The sequence below is a fragment of the Sorex araneus genome, chromosome 2, assembly GCF_027595985.1.
Source record: "Sorex araneus isolate mSorAra2 chromosome 2, mSorAra2.pri, whole genome shotgun sequence".
NCBI classification, from domain to species: domain Eukaryota; kingdom Metazoa; phylum Chordata; class Mammalia; order Eulipotyphla; family Soricidae; genus Sorex; species Sorex araneus.
Window position 1 is genome coordinate 27,820,466 of NC_073303.1, and position 15,390 is coordinate 27,835,855.

The window sequence follows — 15,390 nt, forward strand, 5'->3', positions numbered from 1 at the left end:
CACCTTTGAGTCCTCCATGCCCTCATGTAATGTTTAAAGGCTCTTTGAGGTTCAGCCCCTCCAGAAACTGATTTATTAATCCACTGAGCCATCTCTTCAGGATAGACACTGAACATGTAACAGGAAGATTCCTTGTGGACTTTTGCAGTAGGGATAAACTGACGATGACGCAGACATAAAAATCGAAGAGAATAAAATAATAATGGTAGTAATGAAAGGCACAGTGTTGCACCTGTGTTCACCCAAACTCAATAAGACCAAACTAGGAGAGATGAACAAGAAGTTTAATCCAAAATTCACTGTAGTGGGTGAGAGGCCTCCAACCCATGGACGCAAAACTACAGTCACATTTATATACTAAAACTACTTTCCAGTCTATCAATTGAAAGCATGCAAGATGAACTGCAATCTAGTAAAACAAAGCATTGCCCCATATTCAACGAGATGAGAGACGAACAAGATATGGTTACAGTGATGAGAACGAAAAAGCGAGAAAGGGAAAAAAAGAAAAACAGCTAAAGTACAGCAGGCAGGGCACTAATCTTGCATGTAGCTGACTCAAGTTAAACTCCCAGCACACAATATGGTGCCCTGAGCCCCACCAGACGTGATCCCTGAGCTCTGAGTCAGGAGTAAGCCCTGTGCACAGTCATGTGTGCCCCGCCCCCACCCCTCCAAAAAAGGAGGAGAAAATTATTTCTTTTACACCCCTCGGGGCAGGGCTATACACCCTTCACTATGTCTGCACAGAGAGTCACAGAGTCAGCATAGGGGGTGTCCATAAATTTCAGGGACAAGCTTTTAACCTTTTACTTGGCCCAATAGTATGTGGATGAAGTCTTTACCAAGTCAGTATTACAGCAGACTATGACGGACTATTATATAACAACAAGGTGCTGTAGAAATAGACTAAAGAGATTACCAATCTCCACTTAGGGTTCCATCACTTCCTGAGGCTGGGGAGATGTCATTCAGAGCACAGGTAGTGGTTTGGAACGTAGTATCCAGATCATAAAGAATCATGAGAATGAGGACACAAGGGATAATCGTACAGTGGGTAAGACGCTTGCTTTGCACACAGCTGACCTGGGTTCAATTCCCCAACGTCCCATATATGTTCCTCTAAAGCACCATCGAGAGTGATTCCTGAGTGCAGAGCCGGGGTTAAAAAAAAAAAGGGCAACTGGAAAATGAACACACCGAGTTAAACAGGATAGGAAATTGTTCTTTGATTTGTGTGTGTGTGTGTGTGTGTGTGTATGTGTGTGTGTAGCGTGGGGTGGAGGGTTTTGGGCCACCTCTGGTAGTGCCTGGGGGCCACACCTGACTCTGCTCACATGCAGTGCTCTGGCCACTTGCTGGGCAAGTGCCTCAATCTTTGCCCTCCCTAACCTAAGCAATTATTTTGAATTCTGTTTAACTTTGTGGTGGTAGTACTGTAAGTTAAATGAAAAGTTGTTATCTCTTATTATCTAATATTAGAAATATTTGTTTAAATCGAGTTTGTTTGGTAGGATTTGTTTAAAATACTCCAAGAAAAAAAATTGTGAAATAGAATTGATGAAACAATTCTCAGTTGAGAATGTTGAAAATTTGCTGCTGTTCATAAAAGTACATAGAAATTTGTCAGATTCTCTTTTTTGCGATTTTTTTTTTTTTGCATTTTTTGGGTCACACCCGGAGATGCACAGGTGTTACTCCTGGCTCTGCACTCAGGAATTACCCCTGGCGGTGCTCAAAGGACCATTATGGGATGCTGGGGATCAAACCCGGGTCAGCTGCGTGCAAGGCAAATGCCCTACCCTCTGTGCAATTGCTCCAGGCCTCATTTTTGAGATTTTCATAGTAATATTTAAAAAAACCTTTTTAGTTGTAGATGCACAGGAAATCAACTGGTTGGATATATTATTCTCGATAGCCAGAGAAATAGTACAGTGGGTAAGGCACTTCCCTTGCATGTGGTTGATACAGGTTTGATCCCTGGCCCCACATATGGTCCCCTGAGCCTGCTAGGAGTGATCCTTATGTACAGAGCTCTGAGCTCAGCTGGGTGGGACTCCCCCCAAACAAAATAATAATATTTTTATTGATAAATTAACATTGAATCATTATAATCATAGTTGGAATCTGTAGCAAGACTGGGACAGATCAGTAGTCATCAAATCTGTGTTACTTATGAACCAGCCAGTTTGTTGGGAAATGCTGTGAGCAGTAAAGCAGAGATTTAAACTCATGTTTCAGTATCAGAGGATGTCATGCCATTAGGATGCCATGAGCTGAGGTGGTAGTTTGGTTCATGATAATACTCTCTTCTTTGGCGATGGCTCAGATAGGTAGAGGTGATTCTGTACTCAGCCAGTAGCTAGCTGGTGACAGCTAACTGTTCCATACTTACCTAATACAAGCCAGGTTGTTTCTCCAGCAATGTGACGCTTGAAAGACAGACTGAATTTGATGGTATTGCATATGGCAGCTGACCCCTCAGCTAAGGAGTTAGCGGCTTAGCACCTGGCTGAGACTAGCTACTCCACCCTTCCTTCTGATGAGCTGGGTCAGTAATAATTCTATTTGAAAAGTTACATTAGCTAGAATTTGTCTCTATTGCTTCTAATCAAAAATAGTCTATCATATATAATTTGTTTTGTTTTTTGGCCATACCTAGTGGTGTTTAGGGATTACTTCTGGCTCTGCACTCAGGAATCATTCCTGGTGGTGTTTGGGGGACCATATGGGACTCCAGGGATCGAACCTCGGTTGGCCACATGCAAGGCAAGCTGTACTATCTCTCCGCCTCTGTATATAAATTATCACATAAGGAAATCATTACATTAATATGGTGTTGAAGTAAGTTTTAAAATCACTACTATCAAATTTATGTTAAAAATAACTGGAGCAGGGGCCGGAGCTATAGAACAGAGGGTAGGGCATCTGCCTTGCATGCAGCTGACCTAGATTCAATCCCCCAGCATCCCATGTGGTCCCCCAAGTACCACCAGGAGTAATTCCTGAGTGCAGCGCCAGGAGTAACCCCTTCATGAACATCGCCAAGTGTGACCCCAAAATGAAAAAGAAAATATTAAGGGACACTTCAGTGATGAACACAGTTTGGGAATCGCTATTGTATAAAAACCAGATTGTTCAATACCTGTGGGTGGTGGGCAACTCAGAATAAGCTCTGAGGCGGGGGGGGGTGGGGAGAATAAGATCTGAGCTGCAGGAAAAAACTGGAAGACATCCGCAAATTGGTGGTAACAGAAGGCACGTGGAAGCTGGTGCTACCAGGGTACTGCCCTCCAGGACAAGTGTGTGTAAGAAAAGGAACTTTGAGGACAAAACTCCAGAGAACACCAACATTTACAGTGATAGCTGGAAGGGAGGAATCCACAAAGGAGAGCAGGTGGAGGGAGTCTAGGAGAGAGCGCTGTCCGGGATGCCAAACACGGTCAATGTAGGAAGGAGAGCTCCGCCAACGGTGTCAAATGTTACAGACTGCAAAGCACCATTTGATTCAGCAATGCAGAACTCTTAGTGAACAATTCACTACGTGGGTGAAAGATGAAATGGTAAGTGTGAGAGTGGAGAAACGATTGCCTACGATTTTTTTTTTTTCCAGGAAATTGGACTCTGCCAGGAAAAAGGAAATGGGGCAGTGCTAGAAAGGGCTGCGTGCTGAGTCTTAGAAAGCCGTGGCAGGGTGGCAGGCTGGGGTTGCGGCTCAGCGGTCGAGCCTTGCAAGTGCCGGCTTTGACTCCAGGCGCTGCGACACCACCAACAAAGGGCCGTGGCAGAGCCTGTTTCCAGGGTCTTTTGGGGCCATCGTTATCTAAGGACAGAAATAGGTACTGTGGGGCAGCACGGCCCCGCCTTGCTCCTCTCTTATCCACAATTGTCACTTTGCCAAGTGAGCCACTATTTTTGAGGTATCTATTATAGAGGTTGTTGGAAGGCACTGACAGGAAGAGGTATTGCACAGACGTTTGAACTTTTCACCATTTATACTGAGAAAAGTTACAGCCACACCTCAGCCTACTCTCAACGGTAATTATATTCCTCCTCTCCCTAGTCTTGGCCACACTCTCTGTGGAGAATTTGGTTTTTATTTCTGTGAGATTATAATCCATATATACATATAATTTTAAAGATTTTATTTGAAACAGGGGGATTCACCATACCGTCAGTGGTCAGTGGTTGGGCTTTGGGCACACACGTTTCCAACACCACAACCGCCAACAGTGTCTGCTGCTCTGCGGAGAACAGGGACCTTTGTCTTGCTTCTTCCCAGCCCGATCTGCAGTCCTGGTTGCTATACCGTTCTCAGCCCTCCCACCCATTTTCTCCCTACTTCCTCCAGGCCTTCTAAATATGAGTCTGGAGCATAAAGTATTTGTTCGCCAATTCTCATCCCCCCTAAAGGGAATGAGTTCTTCTTGGGAGAGTGGGTTTATTTTGGATCCCTCACCCCAGTCTGACCAGCACACAGAGCTGTGTTCAGCAAACAAGGTCCGAGGGGAAAATCCAGTTAACCATCTGTGGATTTTGTTGTGTGTATGTGTGTGTATACAAAGAAAGAGTTTTTCATTTTTTGTTTGTTTGTTTTGGGTTCACACCTGACTGTGCTCGGGATTTACCCCTTGCTCTGTGCTCAGGGATCACTCCTGGTGAGCTCAGGGGATTGAACTTGGGTTGGCCGGGTACAAGGTTCTCGTCTTACTCACTGTATTATCTCTTTGGCCCAGGAGGTTTACATTTTTTTGTTTGTTTGTTTTTTGGGGTCACACCCAGCAATGCACAGGGGTTACTCCTGGCTCTGCACTCAGGAATCACCCCTGGTGGTGCTCAGGGGACCTTATGGAATGCTGGGAATCGAACCTGGGTCGGCCGAGTGCAAGGCAAACGCTCTACCCGCTGTGCTATTGTTCCAGCCCCAGAAGGTTTACATTTTCAAGGGAGGGAGAAAGAAAATCAAATTACGGAATTATATTTTGGCCCTGAAAATGATATCAAGTTCAAGTTTCAGTATTTACAGTATTTATTCAGTACTTATGGAAGTAGAAAGATTAAGGACAAAACTCCTGGGAATGTTAGTATTTAAAGAGAAGCTGAAACAAAGTTGTCCACGGGAGACAGGGTTAAGAGGAAAAGTCTGCAAGAAAGCAGGAGCACAGCCATGCTCTTTCACCCACATACGACCTCCGTCTGCTCTCATGCCATGCTGAGTACTCAGCTCAGTGGCCCACAGAACCTGAAACACTTCCTGTCAGGTCTTTTACAGAGCAGATTTGCTGAGACCTGGGTTAGCTACAGAAGCCTGCATGCCCCTTTCACTTTTGGTGATATAAAACTCTTTCCATGGGGCCAGAAGGTAGGACAGTGGTAAGGTAAAGCCTTGCACATGGCTGACCAGGGTTTGATCCCCAGCATCACATATAACTCCCCTGAGCATCGCTGGGAGTGAGCCCTGAGCACAGCCAGGTCTAGCTCAAAAACAAAGAGAAAACAATCTTCCTTTGTTTTAAAGGAAGTTTTAAAAACTTTTAAAAGTTTAAAAGTTTTAGCTCTTTCCCTGGCCTCCAGCCCCCACCCCTCCAGAGGCATTAATGAGTTAATCCACAAAGGGTGGGCATTGGGAAACTCCTGGGGTTTTTGGAGTAAAACCCAATGATTTCCCAATCTTACCCAAACTCTGGCATTCTGTCTGCTCACATGCCACCACCACACATATATGTATATGTGTTAATGTTTCCAAATATGTGGGAGGTCATGGGGTTGGCTGTGTACGAAGCGTTTATTGTCATCCTTGCTTTTCAAGAGAGGCTGGATTTTTAAAGTCTCAGAACACTGATGGGCCGTAGTCACAGAGACTAATTCCTAAGGTTGCTTAATTGCCACTTTACATCGTTTTTCGCTCTCTCTTCCCCCACCCCTTCTGTCTTTCTTTTTCTTCTCTATCAAACTTGCAGCATATACAGTGACAGTTTCTTCCTCGCCTCCCACACACTTCTCATCCCACCACAATCTGGAGTTTGACTCCTACTACACCACTGAAACTTCTCAAATGTGTCAACCATCTCAGTATCATTGAATCTAAGGACACTTCCCAGTCCTTTCTGGAAATGGAGCTGCTCACGGTACATCTGTATCCTTCTGTCTTCTTTCTTAGCTCTCTGGATGCTCCTGCTACTTCAGGGTTCTGGTTAAATGAGTCGCATTTCTGTGTCCTGTAATTCTCTGGTGTTGGCGCCAGGCCTGCTCTCCTATTATACTGTATTCTGAAATACTCAGCCTCGGAGCAAGCAAGGTGGGAACTCCCCAGTCTCCCGGTCATTTGGTTTCCTATAGATTCTCCCAAATAGAAGGCACTAGCGAGAGAATCAGAGAGCAAAAAGAACTGAAAAGTTGTTCTGCTCTTGCTTCAAAAGTGGCAATTGCTCATAGATAGAACAGCTGCTAGAATGAGTGATTCTGGTGTCCAGCTCTGAGGTAGAGTAATTTGATGGACACAGCACCTTTTCACTCAATCCAGGAGTGGCTATGGGGGGTAGAGGGATAATACAGCAGGTAGAGAATTGGCCTTGCATATGGCCGGCCTGGGTTCAATTGCTGGCACCACATATGTTCCCCCTAAAACTCGTCAGGAGTGATTCCTGAGCATAGAGCCATAATTATGCCCTGAACACTGCCATATGTGGCCCCCAAACAAAACAGAACGGGCTATGGTATTGACCCCTCCTTGGCTTCTAATTGGGAGCCAAGCACTATCGATTCACTTCCTAGTTTACTCAATAATTAGTTCCTCCACCTCTTCTGTTTATGACTTAAACCAGGCTTTTTATCATTTTTCACCTAAATTATTGCTATATTACTACAGGAAAATTACGTGTGTATTAACTTTCAGCAGTTTTGATGTCATGTTACCAACTCTTGACCTGCAGCGTTTGGCTGTTTTTTTTTGTTGTTGTTGTTGTCGTTGTTTTCTTTTTAGCCACACCTGCTGGTGCTCAGGGACCACCCTGACAGGGCTCAGAGGACCATATGTGATGCCAAGGATTGGACTTGGTTGTCATGTGCAAGACAAGTGTCCTACCCTTTGTACTGTTTCTCCAGCGCTCTTGACCAACAGTTTCGCTTCAGTTCTTTCCAAGCTCCAATCCAGTATTTGAAATATCAGAACTTTTATTTTCCTGAGAAGATTCAAATGATTGTATTGCTCCGGAGTTTTAATGTCTGTTATTTATATAAAAGCCAAACTCTCCTGGTATAACAGAGATTTATACCAGGAGAGTCTGGTATAAATTTTTACTGTGTGATTTGCATCTTGCCTAAATTTCTGGCTCATCTTGTCACCCATCTCTGAGTGTCCCCTTATTTCCAAAATGAGACATGGGAATATCCTTTACAGCCCTGAGGGGTTTCCAAAAAAAAAAAAAGGTTCTGCATGCCTTTGACCTTTGCTAAGGCTACCCCTTACCCTGAATACTTTTTCTCTTCCCTCATGTTAAGCTGATCAAATTGATTTTCCTTCCACCCATTGAAACTTGGTTTTTCAGTCTCACCTGAGACTCTTCCAGCTTCAAAACATTACTACTCTCCACAAATACTTGGCACCTTCTTATTTGTGCACATTATGTTGCTGGTAGTTACTTATTCATGACCTCCCTTGCCAAGGTAGACTTTAAGTAGTTTGAAGGCCGGAATAGGTCTCATTTAGCTTTGCATTGCTACCAACACCTAGCACATAAAACTTAGTATCTCTCTTCAGAACAAATAGAGTTAATGACCGAAAGAGTCTGCCTGCCTGGGGAAGGGAGAGTCTGGAGAGCCTGTGGGAAGAGGTTGTGGGAAGATGAGCGCCCCCACGGCTGTCTGCCAGCCAGAACTGCCCAGCCCCCGGTAGGCTGGGGTACAGGCTGAGACTGACAGATCTAATTGTTTTTGAAAAATTTATTTTCAGATTTTTTCCACATTTTTTTAAAAAGCAGTGTGACTTACAAAGTTATTCATGGTTGAGTTTCCGACGTACAATATTGTAGTACTGATCCCACCCCCAGTGTCAACTTCCCTCCACCCGTGTCCCCAGGTTCCCTCCCGTGTTCCCACCCCCCACCAGCCTACCCTCTTGATAGGCAGCTTCCTAAGTTTGACTGTTAAAATTTGGGTCTCCTGATTTCAGTGTGGTTACCTTTGTGGTTTGGATAGTTGGCTCTATCATTCCTTAACGCCACCTTTGTACCTGGCTGCCTGAAAGGTCTAATTCTTACCAATAGATCCCCACCCAGGTGCAGATATTCCCCCCCTGGCCTCTGAGACTGGCCTGCTCAAGAGCCCTCTCTTCCTGGTGCCCTTGACACAGGTCTCTCCTCGGCTACTGATGATGTTGAACCCGACTCTTCTGTCATTGGTCGAGGCCGAAAGGGCCAGGGCAACTATTGGAAGTGAGCCTGGTGGACTATGCTGTGGGAGGGAGTTGGGGTTCTGGGTTAGGCGGTGGCAGCTCCCAGCCCACCGTGTGCCGTGTGCCGTGAGAAATGGTTCTTGTACCTGCCGTGCTGCTGCTATGCCTATGGCTCCTGCCTCCTTCCTCTCCTGCTCTCTCGAAGTGGACAGGCCTTGAAGGTACCTTTTTCCTTTTATCCCGATGGGGTTAGACACTCGGGCACTTGAAGAAGAGCCTTGTGCTCTGTAAGTGGTGAAAGGACTTACAGGGCACAAGAGCGCAAGAGTGGAAGCAGTAGAATTGGGAAGGAGTTAGTATAAATGGATGATAAGCAATGTTTTCTTTCTAAGAGTGTTTTGTCTCTACCGTTTAAGACAGTTTCTTACCTCGAAGATTAGCATATTTCTTTTATAGAGGAAGAAATCGGATTTAGGGTGTAGGCCTGAAGACATGGTATTTGTTTGCCGTGCATGCAGCTGACCTGGGTTCGATCACTAGAACTACCTATACTCCTCTGAGCCTTCTGCCAGGAGTGATCCCTGAGCATAAAGCCAGGATTGAGCTCTGAGCACAACCAGATGTGACTGCCCCCTCGAAAAACTCAGCTTGAGTAATCTGTGCAACTCACACTATTGAAAAGTGGCAAAACTGATTTGAACGAAGCAAATGTAATTTCACTGTTCTTGCTAGGAGTTTGCTATGCACTCTGAACTCGCCTTGTGGTTCTTAAAAAATATCTCTTAATTGTTGGTTTTTAATTCCCTTTTCTAAAGGATGGGGAAGGATGAAATAATAACTGAAAGATTTTTCCTACTCCAATTGTCTATTCTGACTATTGAATATTAAATATTGGATATATAGTTTCCTTTGGGGAATTTCAAAGACCAGGAAAATTTTCCTGCAGCAATGAAATTATTTTCCCTAATCCTGTCATTGAAACGTCTAGAGGGATGAGAGAAGGGAAGTCATTTTTAGAGAAGCCTGGTGCCGGGGAAGTGGCTAAAGAGAATCAGAGAGATCACTACAGGGGTGAAGGCTCTTGTCTTGCATGCTGTTGATTCAGGTTCAATATCCAGCACCACATGTGATCTCCTATGCTCTGCCAGGTGTGATTTCTGAGCACAGAACCAGGAGTAAGTCCTGAGCACCACAGGATGTGGCCCCAAAATAAAAATAGAGAGGGGTCAAAGAGTAGTATAGTGGGTCAGGCACTTGCCTTGCTGAGCTAGGTTCAATTTCCAGCACCCCATATGGTCCCCTGTGCCCTGCCAGGAGTGATCTGTGAGCAGAGAGCCAGTAGTAAGCCCCAAACACCATTGAGTGTGGCCCAAAAACAAAAAATAAAATAAAGTGAGAAATAAAGAGAAGCTGGGTACTGGCTTTTAATTGCCAGATTGAGTAGGCTGGGACAGTGTCTTATGATCATTCCTTCACTCTCCCTTCTAAGGCTGGGAAATCCCCAGCCTTGGAAAGTCACCATGGCTGTTTGCTATGAATTATACAAAGATATGATGCAGGTGTGGTGAGTGGTATCACTTACCACCTTGGCTGGATTCCTTTGTGTGGTACACACACAAACACACACACACACCACCACCACCACCACCACCACCACCACCACCACCACCACCACCACCACCATTGTTTGGGATAGAGAGATAATACAGTAATATGTTTTTTTTTTCTTTTTGGGTCACACCCGGCAATGCACAGAGGTTACTCCTGGCTCTGCACTCAGGAATCACCCCTGGCAGTACTCAGGGGACCATATGGGATGCTGGAAATCGAACCCGGGTCAGCCGCGTGCAAGGCAAACGCCCTACCCGCTGTCCTATTGCTCCAGCCCCAATACAGTAATATGTTTGTCTTACATGTGGCTAACCATTGTTTGATCCCCATCACCATGTATGGTTCTCCCAAGCACTGCCAGAAGTGATCCCTGAGCACAAAGCCAGCAGTGAGAATGGAACGCCACCAAGTATGGTCCCCAAACAAATAAAAACCAAAAACCACCTACCACCATTGTTATCATCAATCTGTCACTTAGTAGTCCTCTTTTACTTTCTATAACTTTAAAAAGTTGGTTTGAGGGGCACGGACAAGTGGGCCACACCTAACAATGTTTGGGGACTACTCCTGGCTCTGTGCTTGGAAGTCACAAGCACTTAGCTCCTGTACTATCTTTCTGACCCCTAGAAAGCTGGCTTTTTTTTTTTTTAATGGGTATGGGAAGTTTGAAGAGATTCTGTCATAATTTCTTCTTTACCCTCATGGGAGGGATGCCTAAATAGCAACACGCAATTGGCTGCTCTGAAACAGGCCTTGCTGATTTCCAGGCTAAAGAGGATGTGGCGTCTACCTGCTTCTACTGTTTCCTTTGCAGCTTCAGCTGCAGTGTGGAAGGATGAGCTGCAGAACCATACTTTCCAGCACACGGTGTACTGTCAGATTTGGAGTCCCAAGAAGGGATTCTCGGAGACCTACGATGGCGAACAGCTTTTCTCCTTCGACTTTGACCAGAACACACGAGTGCCTCGCCTGCCGGAATTTGCTGACTGGGCCCAGAAGTCTGAGGATACTTCCAAAATTTTATTGGAAAATACCTTGTGCATGGCTCTGATAGATCAAGTAGGCCCCGAATTAGAAGGACAAATCCCACTGTCCAGAGGTCAGAGTTTTTCATTAGGGGTGGAGGGAGGAAGATGCATTATGGTGGCTTATTTATTTATTTATTTATTTATTGGGATGATGGATGGTGGTAGGTACACCCAGCTGTGCTCAGGGCTCTGCACGCAGGGATCATTTCTGGCACAGCTCAGGGAACCCTATGGACTGCTGGGGATCAAATCCAGGTTAGCTACATGCAAATCAAGAGCCTTATTCCCTGTACAGTCTCAGAGGCTGCATTCTTTGTGGTTGTTGCTGTTATTTATTTATTTATTTATTTATAGGTGAAGGGGGCACACCTTGCAATACTCAGGCGTTACTCTTGGCTCTTCACTCAGGAATCACTCCTAGTGGTGCCTGGGGAACTATACGGGATGCTGGGGATTGAACCTGGGTGGACCCCGTGCAAGACAAATGCCCTCCCCCGCCCCCCACCCCCGAGTACTATCACTCAGCCCCTGAGTGAGATCTTTGTTAAAGTATACACAGAATCACTCCTCTTCACACCTGCCGCCTCTTTTTTGTTTGTTTGTTTTTTTGTTTGCCTTGTATTTTGAGCCACACCGAGCAGAGCTCAGGGCTTACTCCTAGCTCTGTGCTCAGGAAACACTCCTGAAAGTGCTCAGGGGACCTTATGAGATGTCAGAGATCAAACTTGGGTCAGCCATGTGCAAGACCTTATTTTTTAAGCTATGACTCCGGACCCTGCCCATCACTTAAACGTCTGCTCTCTTGTGTTTCCTGTGGGGCAGAAAACAAGTGCCCTGGCTTTAGCAGACTTTCAAAACCGTTTCTTTTTTTTTTGCTTTTTGGGTCACACCCAGCGATGCTCAGGGGTTACTCCTGGCTCTGCACTCAGGAATTACTCCTGGCGGTGCTTGGGGGACCATATGGGATGCCGGGGATCGAACCCGGGTCGGCCGCATGCAAGGCAAACGCCCTACCCGCTGTGCTATCGCTCCGGCCCCTCAAAACCGTTTCTTAAAACCATTTCTTATACTTGATTAATTCAACAGGGACCAGTGGCTACTTAAATGAATATCTGTGGTTTTGTTACCAGGCTTAGCAAAATGGAAGGGGAGAATGGAAGTGTTTGTTGACATGTCTAAGTTTTCATGAGAAGCTGGCTTACGATTGGATGCCAGTGTGAGATCTCACCAGGAAGGGTCACAAGAAGTCAGGGCACAGTGGTCAAGAGCGTCCTGCATTTTGGGGCTGGAGCAATAGCACAGGTAGGGCATTTGCCTTGCACGTGGCTGACCCAGGTTCGATTCCCAGCATCCCATATGGAATCCCAAGCACTGCCAGGAGTAACCCCTGAGTGCAGAGCCAGGAGTAACCCCTGTGCATTGCCAGGTGTGACCCAAAAAGGGAAAAAAAAAGAGTGTCCTGGATTAGACTTTGCCTCTACGTCAAGCTCTAGCTCTCATCCGGAAGTTTTCCCTCCAACACTCCGCGCCTTCTCCATCTTCCGCTATTGTCTCTGTCTCTACCAACTAAACTTCTCTCCCTCACCCCGCATTATTCCCACAGGGCTCCCTATTGTTGAGGTGTTCACGCTGAAGCCCCTGGAGTTTGGCAAGCCCAACACATTGATCTGTCACATCAGCAATCTCTACCCGCCGGCGTTGACAGTGAAGTGGCAGCATCATTCAGTCCCTGTGGAAGGAGCTGGGCCCACCCTTGTGTCAGCCGTTGACGGACTCAGCTTCCAGGCCTTTTCATACTTAAACGTCACGCCAGCACCCTCTGATGTGTACCTCTGCATCGTGAGTCATGATATTGACGACTACACAGCAAAGGCCTACTGGGGTAAGGTTCTTCTCTCTAGAGACCCCACTCTTTTTGAGTGTAAAAAAGGACCCACAGGAGAGCCTATTTGGTCTATTTGGAACTTCTCTAAATTGGGTCCTTCCTCATTCAGACCTAACTCCAGCCTTTCATGTGTCAGTTTGACCCTGATCACCCCAGATACCCATATCATTCCTCTGGGCTGGGCCCTCTTCAACCAGGTCTCCATGCTGACCTTTTTTCTCCAGTGCCCCGGAACGCGTTGCCCTCAAATCTTCTGGAGAATGTGCTGTGTGGTGTGGCCTTCGGCCTGGGTATACTGGGAATCATTGTTGGATTAATCCTCATTTTCTACGTTCGCAAGCCTTGCTCAGGTGAGCCGTCAGGGATTTGGAGGGGTGGTGAGGAGGAGCCAGATATAGTGTTGCATATGGACACCCCAGAAGTCACCCTGGAGTATGGAGGGGACAGATAGACTCTTGGAAGGGGTCTGTATTTGGTGCCAGGGGACAGTCTCTGAGTTGGGATTCCAGTGATACACGTAGGAATGATCACTGACTCTCTGTGGGAGAGCAATGATATGAGGGGGGCCTCTGGGAGGTGATTTGGATTCAAGGAAAGCTCAGCCTCTGAAGGTGTATGTTGCAGTAAAGTAGGGGCATTTGTGAAGTGGGGGAGGAGGAATGTGATATGCAAAGGCTAAATTACAGCTTTGATCTTCATGTTCTCTTTAGATTAAGAAATGCTTTATCTTGATGGATTGTTGTTCACTGTCACTGTCATCTCGTTGCTCATCGATTTGTTTGAGTGGGCACCAGTAACGTCTCTCATTGTGAGACTTATTATTACTGTTTTTGGCATATCTAATATGCCACGGGTAGCTTGCCAGGCTCTGCCATACGGGCGCAATACTCGCGGTAGCTTGCCGGGCTCTTCAAGAGGGGCAGAGGAATCGAACACGGGTCGGCCGCATGAAAGGCAAACGCCTTACTGCTGTGCTCCAGACCCTGTAGGGATGAGTTTAGGTAACTAAGAAGAGGCCAGTCAACAGATAACTATAGAGTCCAGTCCTCTGGGTGACCATTTTAGGGACTGAGCAGAGATGAATAAGTTATAAGTTATAAGTTTTGATGAAAACAGAACAAAAGAGCTAGGCAGACCTGGTTGTCTGGGCAGGAGGGGAAGGAGGGGGGCACAGAAACAAATGATAGATGCCTACATGGAACATAAACAGAATGTATGAATCATAAGATTCCCAGTAACAAGCCCCCCTCCGTCTTATGCTGTTTCTTCCCACCTTACCATATTGCTGCAAAGCAACCAATCAAGAAACTTCGTTCTTTGGCTCTTCTCCTCTTTGTCCACAGGTTTGCTCTCTTTCCAGAAATTAACATATAGATAATGTGAATTATCTGTGCCCCTGCTCTCTGCTGTAGTTTCAGGTGATTGCCTAATTGTGGTCCATCCATGTTAATGAATTACATCTCCTTGCTTTTTCACCTTAAGGACTCCATGTGCTTGAGTAAGTAAGTGAATTCTGTTACGGCAGGGACCCCTTCTCCCGATGACTCTCTTCCATCCTCTCTCTCCTCAGGCTGATTCATCCTGACCCCAGTCTGATGCCATCCAAGCAGACACAGCACCAGTTTCTCACATCTGCCCAGTATCATCTCTCTTCAGAGCAGATGGCCCTGGGACTCTGGGTCTGTGCATGCATGAGTGTGTGTACATAAGCCAAAGATTCCATTTCCCTAGGTTTGTCTCCATGGGAACATCAGAGTGCCCCCTACTATGACATATCCCTTTCCCTGTCCAGTCAATAAATCTTGTTCCCTAATGTCAGTGTGGCTTCTTCTTTCTCAGTGCAGCATACTTGTTTCTGGCTGGCTCAACTGGAGTGGATTGTTGTTCCAAAGTCAACGTGGACATGGCTTGTCCTCAGGAGGGAGAGAAATGGGAAAACCCCGAACTCCTGAGCTGACTCCTACTGGTCTCAGCATGGTGTGATGGCTTTTGAAAATTTTGGGATTTTTTTTTTAGGGGGGGGAGGGTCACACCCAGAGCTACTCAGGACTTACTCCTGTCTCTGCACCCAGGGATCATTAATGGCAGAGCCCAGGGGACCACATGGGATGCCAGGGATCCTACCCAAGTCAGCTGTGTGTAAGGGAAACACCCTACCTGCTGTACTGTCACTCCAGCCACCATGTGATGGCTTCTGCTCTAATTAATTCATGCAAGATATGTGAGACATGAAGGCAGAACTCCTTCCTGAGAATCTGCTCACTGATCAGTGGAGGAAGCTTCCCGTTTTTATTTGTCCTCTACTGTTGGTGAAAATGATGGTCCCTGCTGGAGGCTGCCTTGAGAAAGAGCTAACTCCCACCTTCCCTATTGCCAGGAAAACTGGAGCTCGGAGTAGGAAAAATAAGCCTTCAGATGTTATTCTAACTCCTATCAGCCCTATCAGTTCTGGGAGGAATATATACTCAAGCTCC

At 46.1% G+C, this 15,390-nt stretch overlaps 1 protein-coding gene across 1 annotated transcript; it reads left to right on the forward strand.

Annotated features, from left to right (window-relative positions):
- Positions 1-8,122: 8,122 nt before the first annotated feature.
- LOC101557827 (HLA class II histocompatibility antigen, DM alpha chain) lies at positions 8,123-14,711 on the forward strand. The gene is made up of 5 exons (XM_055127942.1): positions 8,123-8,613; positions 10,818-11,102; positions 12,635-12,913; positions 13,141-13,266; positions 14,487-14,711. The coding sequence occupies exons 1-5, from the start codon at positions 8,526-8,528 to the stop codon at positions 14,489-14,491; spliced, it is 783 nt and encodes a 260-aa protein (XP_054983917.1). The 5' UTR covers positions 8,123-8,525; the 3' UTR covers positions 14,492-14,711.
- The last annotated feature ends 679 nt before the right edge of the window (positions 14,712-15,390 follow it).